Source organism: Podarcis cretensis (genome assembly GCF_951804945.1).
Source record: "Podarcis cretensis genome assembly, chromosome: 1".
Taxonomy (NCBI): domain Eukaryota; kingdom Metazoa; phylum Chordata; class Lepidosauria; order Squamata; family Lacertidae; genus Podarcis; species Podarcis cretensis.
The window spans coordinates 133,423,018-133,436,170 of record NC_137170.1 but is presented as its reverse complement, the minus strand read 5'-3'; the positions used below and the strand labels follow the sequence as shown (position 1 = coordinate 133,436,170).

At 43.5% G+C, this 13,153-nt stretch overlaps 1 protein-coding gene across 1 annotated transcript in view; it reads right to left on the bottom strand.

Moving 5' to 3' along the window:
• The window catches only part of ADAM23 (ADAM metallopeptidase domain 23), a 73,945-nt gene that overhangs the window by 29,250 nt on the left and 31,542 nt on the right, over positions 1 to 13,153 (bottom strand). Inside the window, exons 11-18 of the mRNA XM_079983800.1 lie at positions 8,970 to 9,136; positions 8,158 to 8,242; positions 5,483 to 5,573; positions 3,967 to 4,018; positions 3,000 to 3,099; positions 2,515 to 2,586; positions 1,924 to 2,016; positions 68 to 148 (exon numbers count right to left, since the gene is read on the bottom strand). Coding sequence (XP_079839926.1) covers positions 68 to 148; positions 1,924 to 2,016; positions 2,515 to 2,586; positions 3,000 to 3,099; positions 3,967 to 4,018; positions 5,483 to 5,573; positions 8,158 to 8,242; positions 8,970 to 9,136 — 741 coding nt within the window. The remainder of the gene's footprint in view (positions 1 to 67; positions 149 to 1,923; positions 2,017 to 2,514; positions 2,587 to 2,999; positions 3,100 to 3,966; positions 4,019 to 5,482; positions 5,574 to 8,157; positions 8,243 to 8,969; positions 9,137 to 13,153) is intronic.

Genomic DNA, 13,153 nt, shown 5'->3' with positions numbered 1-13,153 from the left:
TGAAAGTAATAATAATAATGATTTCACTGTTTTACAAGGTAGTATGGAACGCATCTAACTTAATTACCTGGCCAGAGTCCCCAGGACAGATCTCTGTAATATCACACTCATTCACTGGAGAGCGACATACGAAGCCTCGGGGAAAGAACTGGAAGTCAGAAGATTTTTTTATTGATAACTAAGATGGCTTAAATAAAATCACTCCAAGCATGCATAGCTTTTCTTTAATGAGTAGGAATAATGATTAAATAGAGGAATGCGTTTTTTACCCCACTGGTGAGAAGGCAAATTGATTCAGGGTGGGGTGGGAGAGAGGTGTTGATTTTGACTGGAAAAGTGACAAGAAAGGAAGAGATTAAGCAGCCCCTCTCGGCATCCCTCCTCTGCTCTGCTCTCAGTGATAGCCTCCGTGGCTGTTTCTGTGTAAAGAAGTCAGGGGCAGTTTAGCAGCCAGCAACAGACTTAGCTCATTGCAGCTGCTGGGAGTTCATGACCAGGAGCTCGTGAACAGGGGTGTTTGCGAGGGCATTTAGCAGAGAGTTTTGGGGGGCGGGTGGAGTACTGTCTCATGGTGTGCACAAGACCAAAAGACATGGAGGCTGAGAGAAGATGCTGCAGTGACCTGCAACACTGGTTTGTCTTCCTGCTGGAGAACGTGTAAAAGTACACTTGTAGCAAGTGCAAACTGGCCGTCTTGATGGAAGAGAAGGTACAGCAGCTTGAGGGCTGCTTAGCCACACTTCAAGCCCCTGGACAAGATGCAGAGTTTCTCAACAGAGCTGAGTGGACTGTGCTGGAACAGCAACACAGGAGGGGTGTCCCTAGGAGAAAGATTGCCCATTGCAATACACACAGAGGGCCCATTGCAAGAGGCATTCCCTGTGAATCACAGAAATGGGACTGTCAGGAAGCAGTGCTGTGTCACTGGAGCTGCAAAAATTGATTCTATGCTCTCATCTCAGACACCGATCCTGGGCCTGAGTAGCTGTGACAGGTACAGTGCCCAGAGTGATTCCTACCATCCCCCAGAGGAGGAAGAGACAGGGGGTGGACTTGGAGGAGTCATTTTTCATTCTGCCTTCTCTCTGTCACCCAATAGCATTTCTTCGTCTTCTCCATGCAGAGTACCTACCACTTGTTCTTCCTCTTGCTCATAGCCGAATAAACCATTATTAGTATTTTTAACCTCTCTTGCAAGCCTGAGCTCATCCTGAGCTTTGGCCCACCTGACAGCCTGCAACTGTTGACTATTTGTGTATACTCCTCCTTTGTGATTTCCCCTTTCTTCCATTTCTAATCATGCCCTTAATAAATCTCAGCTCCTATCTCTAAGCTCCTTATGCAGCCACACTGGTTTCTTTAGATGCCTCCCACTTTTCTTTCTTGTTGGAACTGTCTGCATTTGGGCCTTCAAAATTCCACCTTTAAGAAACTCCCATCCATCTTGGACTCCTTTCTCTTTGAGTATTTCTGACCATGGAATCTCACTTTTAAGCTTTTTGAATTTGGCCTTCTTAAAGTCCAGAGTGCACATCTGACTACACTCAGCTTTCCCTCCCCTCTGTATCATGAAACCAGGAGAAGAGCAATTAATGTTTTTTGTGTTACTAATAACAAAGAACAGGAAAGCAGAATAAGAGCATTTGTAGTATTCTATCAGAGTGTATACTTCTATACAACAGAGGTGTCCAACGTAAAGAGCTTTGAGAGAACATTGTAAACATACTTCATCAGATGCTGAACTATCATTGCTTATGATATGTAGTTATCAATTCACTGTATACTGATGTTTTATCATGGTATCAGCTACTGAGCCCCATTAAAAGTCTCTTAAACTAGCTTCAGCCATTTGCAGCACATAGAGAGGGCGGTTTAGCCCATATTTCTAGCAAAGGTAAAAAAGTTTTTAAAAAACGAACTCACAAGACAGGAGGTTTCATTACAACATGGACCATTACTGCAATGAGCTCCATTAGAAAGTGAGCATTTCTTACAGCACAGATCTGCTTTGCAATCCTGCGGAAAACACATTCTGATCAATCAATACTAAAAATCAAAGTTAACTACAGCGAACAATCATACAAACAATTCAATCATGTATTGACTAAAATGATAAATTGACAGTGTTCATATATGGTTGCACCATAAAACTATGCCGCGATCCAGTGCAAGGAATATTATATACTAAAGTAAGAAGAAGAAAGTAAGTATAATAATTAACTTTAACGCATACGTTTTATTTAGGATTCTGGATTCAAATGGTCCAATTAAGGTGAACAACTCAAGGCTTTAAACAATATGGAGCTTAAAAATTCTTTTATGAATTTCTCACTAAAAGAATGAGTTCCTTTTTATAAGGGTCCACTGACTCAATTATTTTGCTACAGTAGTTAAAATATACGCCATGAGCCTCATGGTTAAGCAAGCATTATCTGAGCTTTCATTTTAAGGGACACTTCATCTTATGGATGGGAAGGATAAAGTAACTGGGTATATGTGTATAAAAAATGGTACCGTTTGGAAACCACAATCACAATCTTCTCCTGGTTCCACATACCCATTTCCACATTCAGTGGTGTCAAACAACTGAAAAACACAAATACACAAAGCACTATTATTTAAAAGATCACAACTGTTTATCATTAAATGATCCAGGTGCATACTGAATTATTCTGTGAACTGCCCTGAGACCTCAGGGTATAGGGCAGTATCTAAATTCAATCAATCAATATAATATTATATATTTTTGAACCTGCATGACTGCACGCACCCACTATAAACCAGCATGGTGACAAAGCTCCACCAGACCTTTGGTGGAGATGCAGACCCTCCAGCTCCAGCATTTCATTGACACATGTCTTCAAATTAAATAAGGGGCCAGTGGAGGGAGATCTCCTTAACCCTTTCCTAACCATGTAAAATTGCTCCCATCCCTAAGCCACTTTTCTCCCCAAGGGATAATTTATGCTTGGATCCAGTTCCACCCTAAATCAAGGTACCTTTGTTGGCTTGTTGAAAAGACAGGAACCTCCCCCTCGAAGCAAAAAATCTTTGTATTCTGCAATGCTGCACCTTGAGAATTTTCTGGGGTGGTAGACACTGAAAGGCCAAAAAAGAAAAAGAAAAAAAGAATGAGGAAAATGCTTCACAGTAAATAATTTACTGGACAAACACGAGATAAACCACATTCTTTGCTTGCTTGCTGACTGTTGTGTGTTTAGGGAGAAACAAACCACAATCTCAGTTGGGATGACATGGTGCTCCCAGGTTCTTAGTCTGCTGCTCATGCTAGGATATCAGCAAAGTGGGAATATTGAGCAAGATGCATTAGTTTGCTGTTCACTGATGTTAAGTCATGGTTAATAATAATAATAATAATAAATTTTATTTACACCCCGCCCTCCCCAGCCAAGGCCGGGCTCAGGGTGGCTAACAAGCAATAATAAAAACAAATTGAATGAATACAACTTAAAAACAAAATTAAAATACAACATTAAAATATTGAAACATTAAAATATTAAAATGTAGCCTCATTGCAGGAGGAGAAGGAAAGGAAAAAAGAAAGAGAGGGAGGGAATCAAATTGGCTCCAAGCCAAAGGCCAGGCGGAACAACTCTGTCTTACAGGACCTGCGGAAAGAAATCAGATCCTGCAGGGCCCTGGTCTCATGAGGCAGAGCGTTCCACCAGGCCGGAGCCAGAGTTGAAAAGGCCCTGGCTCTGGTTGAAGCTAATCAAACTTCCTTAGGGCCTGGGACCACTAGGGTGTTGCTATTTATGGACCTTGAGGCTCTCCGTGGGGCATACCGGGAGAGGTGGTCCCGTTTATGTCTTACCAAGCCCTGTAAATAATTCTTGCTATGCTGCATGCACCCCAGAAATGAGTCTAAACATAGACTGCTTATTTTAGTTCTGAAGAACCAGGAAAAACCAAAATCTGTAACAGGTACCAATTATTACAACTCACCCTGTTTCCTCCATGATGCATCCACCCCAGGATTCTGTGCACTCACATCCTTCTGAAACAAAATGAAAAATGCAAAACCAAGAATGAAAGTAGTTAAATATATATATGAGTAATAAAAAATAAACCCTTCGCATAAAAGAGAGGAGGTTGGTTAAGAAGCATTTCTGCTCCCGTATCTGTCTGAAGTGTTGAATACAGCAAGCACTACATAACCAAATAAAGATATGTTTTAGGATAAAGTACCCCTAGTAGAAAATAGCTGCTGTTTTCTATTAGAGGTTCACAAAATCCAGCAGAGATCATTTCTTTTCTAGTCTCTATCGTTCCTTTGCCAGCTTGAATGCAGTTTGAGCTCTCTAGCCTCTGAGTGTATGCTCAAGTCATTATGTGTCAGTTCAAGGCCAGTGCCCACATCTGCATGTCACAGTTTATCACAACATGAATGAGCAAGTGTAAGCCACAGCAAGCCTCAACCAAGGACATTTGTTAGTTGATTTACATTCATTTAATATTTGTATTCCACTTTTCAAACAACAAATGCTGAGCTCAAAGCGGCTTGCAATAATCACGATACCATTAAAAAACAACCAACCCTGCAATCATCAAACATCAAACACAACAGTATATGAAACAAACAAGTTCCTCAAAATAATAAAGGCAATAAAGTCATAGCATCTCCTTACTCCATAACAACAAAAAATTAATTAGCTGCTGGTTATAAAATGCATTGTTTTACAACACCACAATGGGTGGAAGCCTCATTTGCTACACAAATGGTCATTCCAGATCCTTTAATATGAACGTTATGTGTTGAACAGAGTTGCACAAGTAAAATGTCTGCTTGTGCAAGGTGCCTCAATCAGATTTTGGTTGATCTTCTTCCCCTCTGCACACTACATCCCAGGTGTTTGCATAGAGTCCAACAAACCCCAGAGGAAGATTGGTACTGGAATGGCAAGGAAAGGACAGAACAGCTGTTGCAGCCCAATCCTTTATTTATACAGAGGTTGGCAAACTAAGGTCCGCGGTCTGGATATGGCCCACCAGGCTCGTTAATCCGGCCTGCGAACCTTGCAGACCCTGCCGCCCGCTCAGTCAGGCTAAACAGGTACGGAGTGGAGGCCTCGCCATGCAGAGACGGACTTCTGCGGCACGGTTCTGATTGGCTGCAGGAAGCTCCTGCAGCCAATCAGAAGCCGTGGACGCCTCTGGGCACCGCCCCTTCCTTCCTACTAAGGCGGCCAAGTGGGAGAAAGAGGCAGCGGACAGAGGACGCTGATGTTGCTGAAGACGAGGCGGCGGCGGCGGCTGCAGCGTGAGTGGCATCAGCAGGGGGGGCCCTTTCAGGAGGGGGTGGGTCTGGCCCCCCACAAGGTCTGAGGGACAGTGGACCAGCCCCCTCCTGAAAAAGTTTGCTGACCCCTGTTTATACATAATAAAAAGTCCAAAATATGTAGAAGTTTTACAAATTCAATTTGTACGTAAAAACAAGAGAGATTGTATGCCAAATACCTACTTGGTTTTCTGGCCCCTGGCTCCCACTGTATTCCTAAATTCTGAGCCAGACTTTGGGAGAGTTCTTGTGCCATTGCCCAGGGTAGGCCATACTGTTGGAAAAGGAGATTCAGGTAGAGAGCACACCAAAGTACTATCAATTATTGCAATTCCTAGGAGAAAGTGTTTGCTTAACTAGTTATTCTGTATGGAATTCAGACGCTAAAACAGTGGAAACATCTCACTAATCCGAATTATTTTCACATGTGTTTAGGATCGTATCCTCAAACTCTTCACTACATGTACACTTAAACAATAGGAACACCTGTTTCTGGAAATGATAAATGTATGTTTGGGTCCAGTTTTATTAGTGACACCTCCAAAAGATAGCAAATAATTATTTTCCCAAAATGAATACAAGAGTCTAAAAAATAACAGCAATGTTGACACACAGTATGATAAGGTATTTTGGAGCTGGTCCATTCATATAAGTAAAACCATCTTAAAGCTATAGTGCAGAGAAGGGATGTGGAAACGTATGTTTAGGGATTGTAAATCCCCACTTCACTATCTTGCATAAAGCCTCAACTCTCTGCCCCCTTTTGTCCCATTCTGCATGCAAAAATATGATTTCCCCCATATTTTGCTCATGCAGTGAATTATACATTTAACTGTTTTTGCACTGTTCTTAACAGTTAGTCTTCATTACACTTTAAAGAATCGTACTCAACATTCTTTTTCTTTTTTTACAAGTAGACAGCCTTTTATGAAGCAGATAACTCTTTACTTGTTAAAACAGATATCCTGGTACATTCTCTTTTGTTCAGAGAATGGCCCTTTACATAACTAAAGGGTTGGTCAAGTACAGGTGATTTGTTGCCATGGCAGCTAATGGCCAGAGATTTCACTTGGAAGCAGTAATGTCAGTATAACATATGCTACATAGTTACCTAGTGAATAACTTTTATTTGTGCAGCCAAAAGAACCCTCAATAACTCACCACAAAAACTGACATCACATAGGACAGGAAGATTCATTATTGTGTGGGAGAATACCTCAAATTCATGCGTAAATAAAACTGTGTGTCGCAACGCATTAGTGTGTCAGCTGCAGTGTGTAGGTGCTCCCCATTCTCCTCAGGTTTGCTAGTAAAACTGAACTAATGTACTGTGAAGGACGCGGGTGGCGCTGTGGTCTAAACCATAGAACCTAGGGCTTGCCGATCAGAAGATCAGTGGTTCGAATCCCCGTGACGGGGTGAGCTCCCGTTGCTCGGTCCCTGCTCCCGCCAACCTAGCAGTTCGAAAGCACATCAAAGTGCAAGTAGATAAATAAGTACCGCTCCGGCGGGAAGGTAAACGGCGTTTCTGTGCACTGCTCTGGTTCGCCAGAAGTGGCTTAGTCATGCTGGCCGCATAACCCGGAAGCTGAACTCCGGCTCCCTCGGCAGATAAAGCGAGATGAGCACTGCAACCCCAGAGTCGGTCACGACTGGACCTAATGGTCAGGGGTCCCTTTCCCTTTACTGTATTGTGAAATGATGTATGTCTAAATGATGCAAGCCACCAACATGAAAAGTTTGGAAAGCTTTGCTCTAGACAATTTTCCTGACATCTACAATATCTGAAGGGTTACAAGTTGGCAACTCTCAACTTCAGCCCTAGCCAGAACGCACAATGACGGCGTGTTGGGAGTTGTAGTTCAACAACATCTCTAGAGCTACAGGTTCCCCACCTTTGGTGTAGAGCTTTCAAAAAACAGCAACAAATTTTGTATGTGCAGAGGACTATTTTAAGGTTATTTCACACTTAGTTGCAGGCCAACCAAAGTATCTTTCGATTTCCAACTGCAGTCAAACGACACTTCGACGCAACCATTTGGGTGCACTGACTTGAAGAAATAAAAACAGAAACGTGCGGTTCCGTTCAATGGAGGTGGAAGGATGGACACCTCATTTTCAAGGATTCACCCTATTCACTGCAGGCCTTCCCCCAAACTACCTGAAAAGCTGCTTCTTAGGTTTGGGGGATCCCCCCCCCCAGAACAATATGGGATATGACACATACGGCAGAAACAGCTAAAACAGGTACGACGCCTTGCATGAGAAGAAGTATTTACCTATTGCCTCAATGGCCATTTTGATTCCAATATGAGGAATCTAGGAGACAGCATGGTCCAAAAGGCCTAACGCATTAGAGAAATCCTAATTCCGGAATCTTTCTTAAAACCTAAGTTCCAAGCACAACAACCGATACTGAACTAATTGACAGAAATCAAGGCTTACAGTTTTGCAAATAATCCACAACACAGGCTTTACCCAAAGCATGCCACTTTATCAGTAGTGTACTGGACCCTTAAATGCTTGAAGATTTCCTTTCTTTTTTTTCTAATGAATAGCATTATAAAGAGAACTAATTCATCTCTCATAGAGGGTTTGTCCCATGTTCCTTACAGTGAGATATGGCTGCTTTCAGCCTGTATTCAGGTGTTCTATGCTAAGCTGACTCTAGAATAAAAAGTCAAATTATTTTCAGTCGACTGCAATTCAGGCTTGAGACTTTTAGGAATATCTATGAAAAAAAATCTGAAATTTTTGAACATATGACAAGAAGCACCGTTTAAAAAGAAGGTATATGATGCGGGAACTATTTCATAAATTTTCCCTTCCTCACAAGACCTTTAAAAGAGAAATGTTACCTCATTTACTCCAACACCTCTAGACACAGAACAAATTCCTCCAAAATAGCTCAGGCTGCTTCTTTTGTAATGAAATGTCACATTCCTGAAGAACAAGATAAACGAAACAATATTAAAAAGCGTTATCTCACACATATACGATGCCCTACAAATATCTTCTTATTTGGCACATGTAAATTATTGGGAATTTCATTTCCATTACGGCCCTAGCAAGAAATGTCAAGGTCCAAGGCTGGATTCCCCCCCCCCCCCCATGCAAAGCATGTGTTTTACTGTTGAACTAAAGTGGCTTCTCCTCTTTCAGACAACAGTAAGGAGAGGATAAAAACGATTCCACTGCATTCTGTATTTTTAAAAAAATTATAATAATAAAATACCTAAAAGAAGCAGCATTTAAGATATACCTATGAGATATACAGTGGTGCCTCGCAAGACAAAATTAATCCGTTCCGCGAGTCTCTTCGTCTTGTGGTTTTTTCGTCTTGCGAAGCACGGCTATTAGCGGCTTAGCGCTATTAGCGGCTTAGCGGCTATTAGCGGCTTAGCGGCTATTAGCGGCTTAGCGGCTTAGAAAAAGGGGGGGGAAGGAAAAAAACTCGCAAGAACTCGCAAGACGTTTCGTCTTGCAAAGCAAGCCCATAGGGAAATTCGTCTTGCGAAGCATGGAAAACTCTTTCGTCTAGCGAGTTTTTCGTCTTGCGAGGCATTCGTCTTGCGGGGCACCACTGTAAATAAGCAGACAGAATAAGAACTAGAAAAAGAGGCCTTCAGGAAAGAGAGACCATGTACCAAACAGAGCTTGCGCTACATACGAGAGAAGGTGTACAGCATCAGCACGCTGCTTGATGAAATTCTGTCGATATTTGGAAAAATCATGAAGCATCTGTCTTGGGTCGGGGTGGACATTTATACGATCTCTGTCCGACCAGGTTTCAACAGCAACCAAAACAACTCTGGTATTCAGCTGCTCCTTGTAAATCTGTGGGCAGATACAGGACAGGCACAGGAGTAGAACACTGGGTCAAAGCGTGCACAGTTAGCCAGTCAGAGTCAGTGGAAGGACAAAAGGGGTAAAGCAGGAGGGAAAGATTGGAATACAATTAGCCAATACACCTCCAGTCTCCTTTAAAAGAATCAGCATTGCACTAAATTCAACACTGCAAATGATTATGTAGAGCCATCTTATTTACTGCACTAGTTCTTCATCTTTCACCAACCCTACCTGTCCTAAGCTTGGGAAGTGCTGAGCATAAGACTTGCAAAGTACTTTGTGCAGCGCTTCTCAAATGCCTGACAACTAGCTGATCCCTGAGCGTGGGGATTGCAAAGCGCTTTCTGCAGTGCTTCTGAAGCACTGGTTGCAAGGCACTTGGGAAGTGAATAATAATAATAATAATAATAATAATAATAATAATAATAATAATAATTTATTTATATCCCACCCATCTGGCTGGGCTTCCCCAGCCATTCTGGGCGGCTTCCCAAAAAATATTAAAATACTATAATACATCAGACATTAAAAGCTTCCCTAAACAGGGCTGCCTTCAGATGTCTTCTAAAAGTCTGGTAGTTGTTGTTCTCTTTGACATCTGGTGGGAGGGCGTTCCACAGGGAGGGCGCCACTACCGAGAAGGCCCTCTGCCTGGTTCCCTGTAATTTGGCTTCTCGCAGTGAGGGAACCGCCAGAAGGCCCTCGGTGCTGGACCTCAGTGTCCGGGTAGAACGATGGGGTGGAGACACTCCTTCAGATATACTGGACTGAGGCCGTTTAGGGATTTAAAGGTCAGCACCAACACTTTGAATTGTGCTCGGAAACATACTGGGAGCCAATGCAGGTCTTTCAAGACCAGTGTTATATGGTCTCGGCGGCCGCTCCCAGTCACCAGTCTAGCTGCCGCATTCTGGATTAGTTGTAGTTTCTGGGTCACCTTCAAAGGTAGCCCCACGTAGAGCGCATTGCAATAGTCCATGCGGGAGATAACTAGAGCATGCACCACTCTGGCGAGGCAGTCCGCAGGCAGTGGTGCAGAAGAGGCTTTGAAGGCACTGCCAATTGGTAGTATCCTTTTGGCGCAACCCCTTACTTGCCCCTCAGATGACATCAGATGCAGGGAAGGTAGATATGGGTTGGCCCAAGCATTCTTGTGAGCCCAATGAGTGGGTGCTGGCTGCCCAAATAGATCTGCAGGCTGGAGGTTCCCTAACTGATTTAGTTCCTACAGTACGCTGTGGGAAATGCTGTGTAAAGCCCCACAGATCACTTCGGGAAGAGGCAGAGGAAGAGGAGTGCAACTATATGCTGCTCAAGCCGGCATCCTTCCTTGGCTCAGCAGAACGCTCGCTAAGCTCTAATACAAACAACAAGGGAAAGTTCAGTGAGATTGGACGTTCAGAGCTTGGAAAGTTCAGCGGAGCAGGAGCAGAGCAATATTCCTTCCTACAAGTCCAACACAATTGCCTACCGTACAAATCTGGAAGCTGCCCTAACTGAGGTTGTACTACAGAGGAATAATGTAGAATGCAATATAGTTGTCTGTGCACCACCACGGCATCCCAACCTTTCCCAACTCTACTGCAAATCTGCCCCTGGTTAAGGGATGAGGGGCAAGGAGTGTAATGGTTATAAGGGGTTGCTTGTGCGTAAGTTACCGTCGCTGCTGGCTAGACTGCCTGGTTAACCTTGTCTCGGCTGACAGCCCTTCACTCCGTGGCCATTCAGTCGCTCGCAGAATCCGTCAGTGGGCGTTTCTTAAACCTCTTCCAGCATAGAAGTTGTTTGACGCCAAGTCTCCTCCTACTCTCCCTGCGCGGAAATCTTCTGCGCAGGGAAGGAGTGGGCAGAGGTGTGCCCGTGCTCTCCGCACTTGTTTCGGGCGAAGAGTCTTGGAGACCCCTCTCCGAATCCCCCACCGCCCCCCCCTCTCCTACTGGCGTTGCGCGGATTTCCTTCCCCCGCCGATGGGCTTCCTCTCTCCCTGCTGGCCCCCTCTCCTGCATCGCTCGAGAGCCTTGCCTCCACCTCTGACTCCGATGTCAGTTCCCTGACAAGGAGGAAACTGCTCTGTGTATGTTCGAGGGTGCAGACGTAAAGTATTTGTCCTGGAATCCTATCTTTGTGTGTGGGTACATTTAAAAATAAGATTTTAATTTAGTGTGCCATTTAGTTTCATAAACTTATCCAGTTAGTCGGGGTGGAATTCTGGAGGAGGCCCAGCCTACCTAATTATTAATATCATGGGGTCTCACAGCATTTAACCTAGTCGGACACGACTAAACGACTAAACAACAACAAAATTAACAGAAGACCATAACAATATTTAGAAAATTATGTTAATCAAGGTATTATATACACAGACACCATTATTACAGTAGGATCCACATCACTTCAGGTTTGTTGTCGCATGTTTCTTTGGATTGTGTCTTGGCCCGGGTGATTTAACTGCGCATGATGTGTTGATGTCTCATATAACTTTTAGTGACCTACTTATTGAACTGGTCTTGAATTGGTCTTGGGTGGCAACTTCTAAATGCCCGTTGAAAACTTTTCTATTCTGCCATTAAGAGTACTGTATTTTTCCATGTATAAGATAACCTTTTTTCTGATTATTTTTTTTGTGATAAATTGAGGGTTGTCTTATATGCTAAGTAAGCGAGGGCTGGTGCTGCGGCGGTAGCAGGGAAATGTCGGAGAGGAGGCTGCTTACCTGCTCTTCCAGGCTTAGGAAGGGTATTTGGTGAGTGCCAGTATGCACTGGCTCCCGGTGGAGCACAGGGTCAGATTTAAGGTGCTGCTTTTGACCTTTAAAGCCCTTCACGGCCTAGGACCCTCGTACCTACGGGACCGCCTCTCCCGGTCTGCCCCACAGAGAGCCTCAAGGTCCATAAATAGCAACACCCTAGTGGTCCCAGGCCCTAAGGAAGTTAGATTAGCCTCAACCAGAGCCAGGGCCTTTTCAACACTGGCTCCAGCCTGGTGGAACGCTCTGCCTCATGAGACCAGGGCCCTGCAGGATCTGATTTCTTCCCGCAGGGCCTATAAGACAGAGTTGTTCCGCCTGGCCTTTGGCTTGGAGCCAATTTGATTCCCTCCCTCTCTTTCTTTTTCCTTTCTGTGATGAGGCTGCATTTTAATATTTTAATGTTTCAATATTTTAATGTTTTTTAATCTTGTTTTTAAGTTGTATTCATTCAACTTGTTTTTATTATTGCTTGTTAGTTGCCCTGAGCCTGGCCTTGGCTGGGGAGGGCAGGGTATAAAAATTACTACTATTATTATTATTATGCGGTGTATTACGGCACCAGTTCCGTCAGCCAGAGCGGGGGATCGTCGAAAAGCTGCTCAACAGCTCAGTGAACTTACAAAAGAAGCTCAACAACTGTTGAGGGCTCCCCAAAATAGGGGTCGTCTGATACATGGGCTCGTGTTATACACGGAAAAATACGGTACATCCCCCACAATGGTCTTTTGATGTTTCGTTTTTAATTTGTTTCTGCTTTTAACTTATTGTAATTTTATTGTTCGGTTTTGGTTTTACTGTATATTGTTGTAAACCGCTGTTTTTTTGGGTTTTTTTTTGTTTGTTTAATGATACAGCAGGATGTAAATAAAATGAGCACTAAAAAGTCACAAGTGGAACCTTTAGCAAAATGCTGCAGCATGGAGCGCTTCCGCTCATTATTCCATTTGTCCTGCAGAAACCTTTTCCAGGACACTTTATTACATTCTCCTTTCCTAGTTTTTAGTTGTAGCCTCCCCACCACCACACACCTAGTCCTCACTGTTTTGGGGTATTTGATAGCCCCACCCAGCCCAATTTTTAATATTGGAGATCTACAGAGGTTCCTCCAGGCCTACTGATAACTCCCTTTTGGCTACATAAGGATTAGTAGGATTGCCATTGGTATATACTGCTTCGTGCTCCCAAGGTTGTGGAAGTTTACATCCTCTATCACCACTATTTTCATCCCAACGTCTGCAAAGTCAAATGTTGAATCA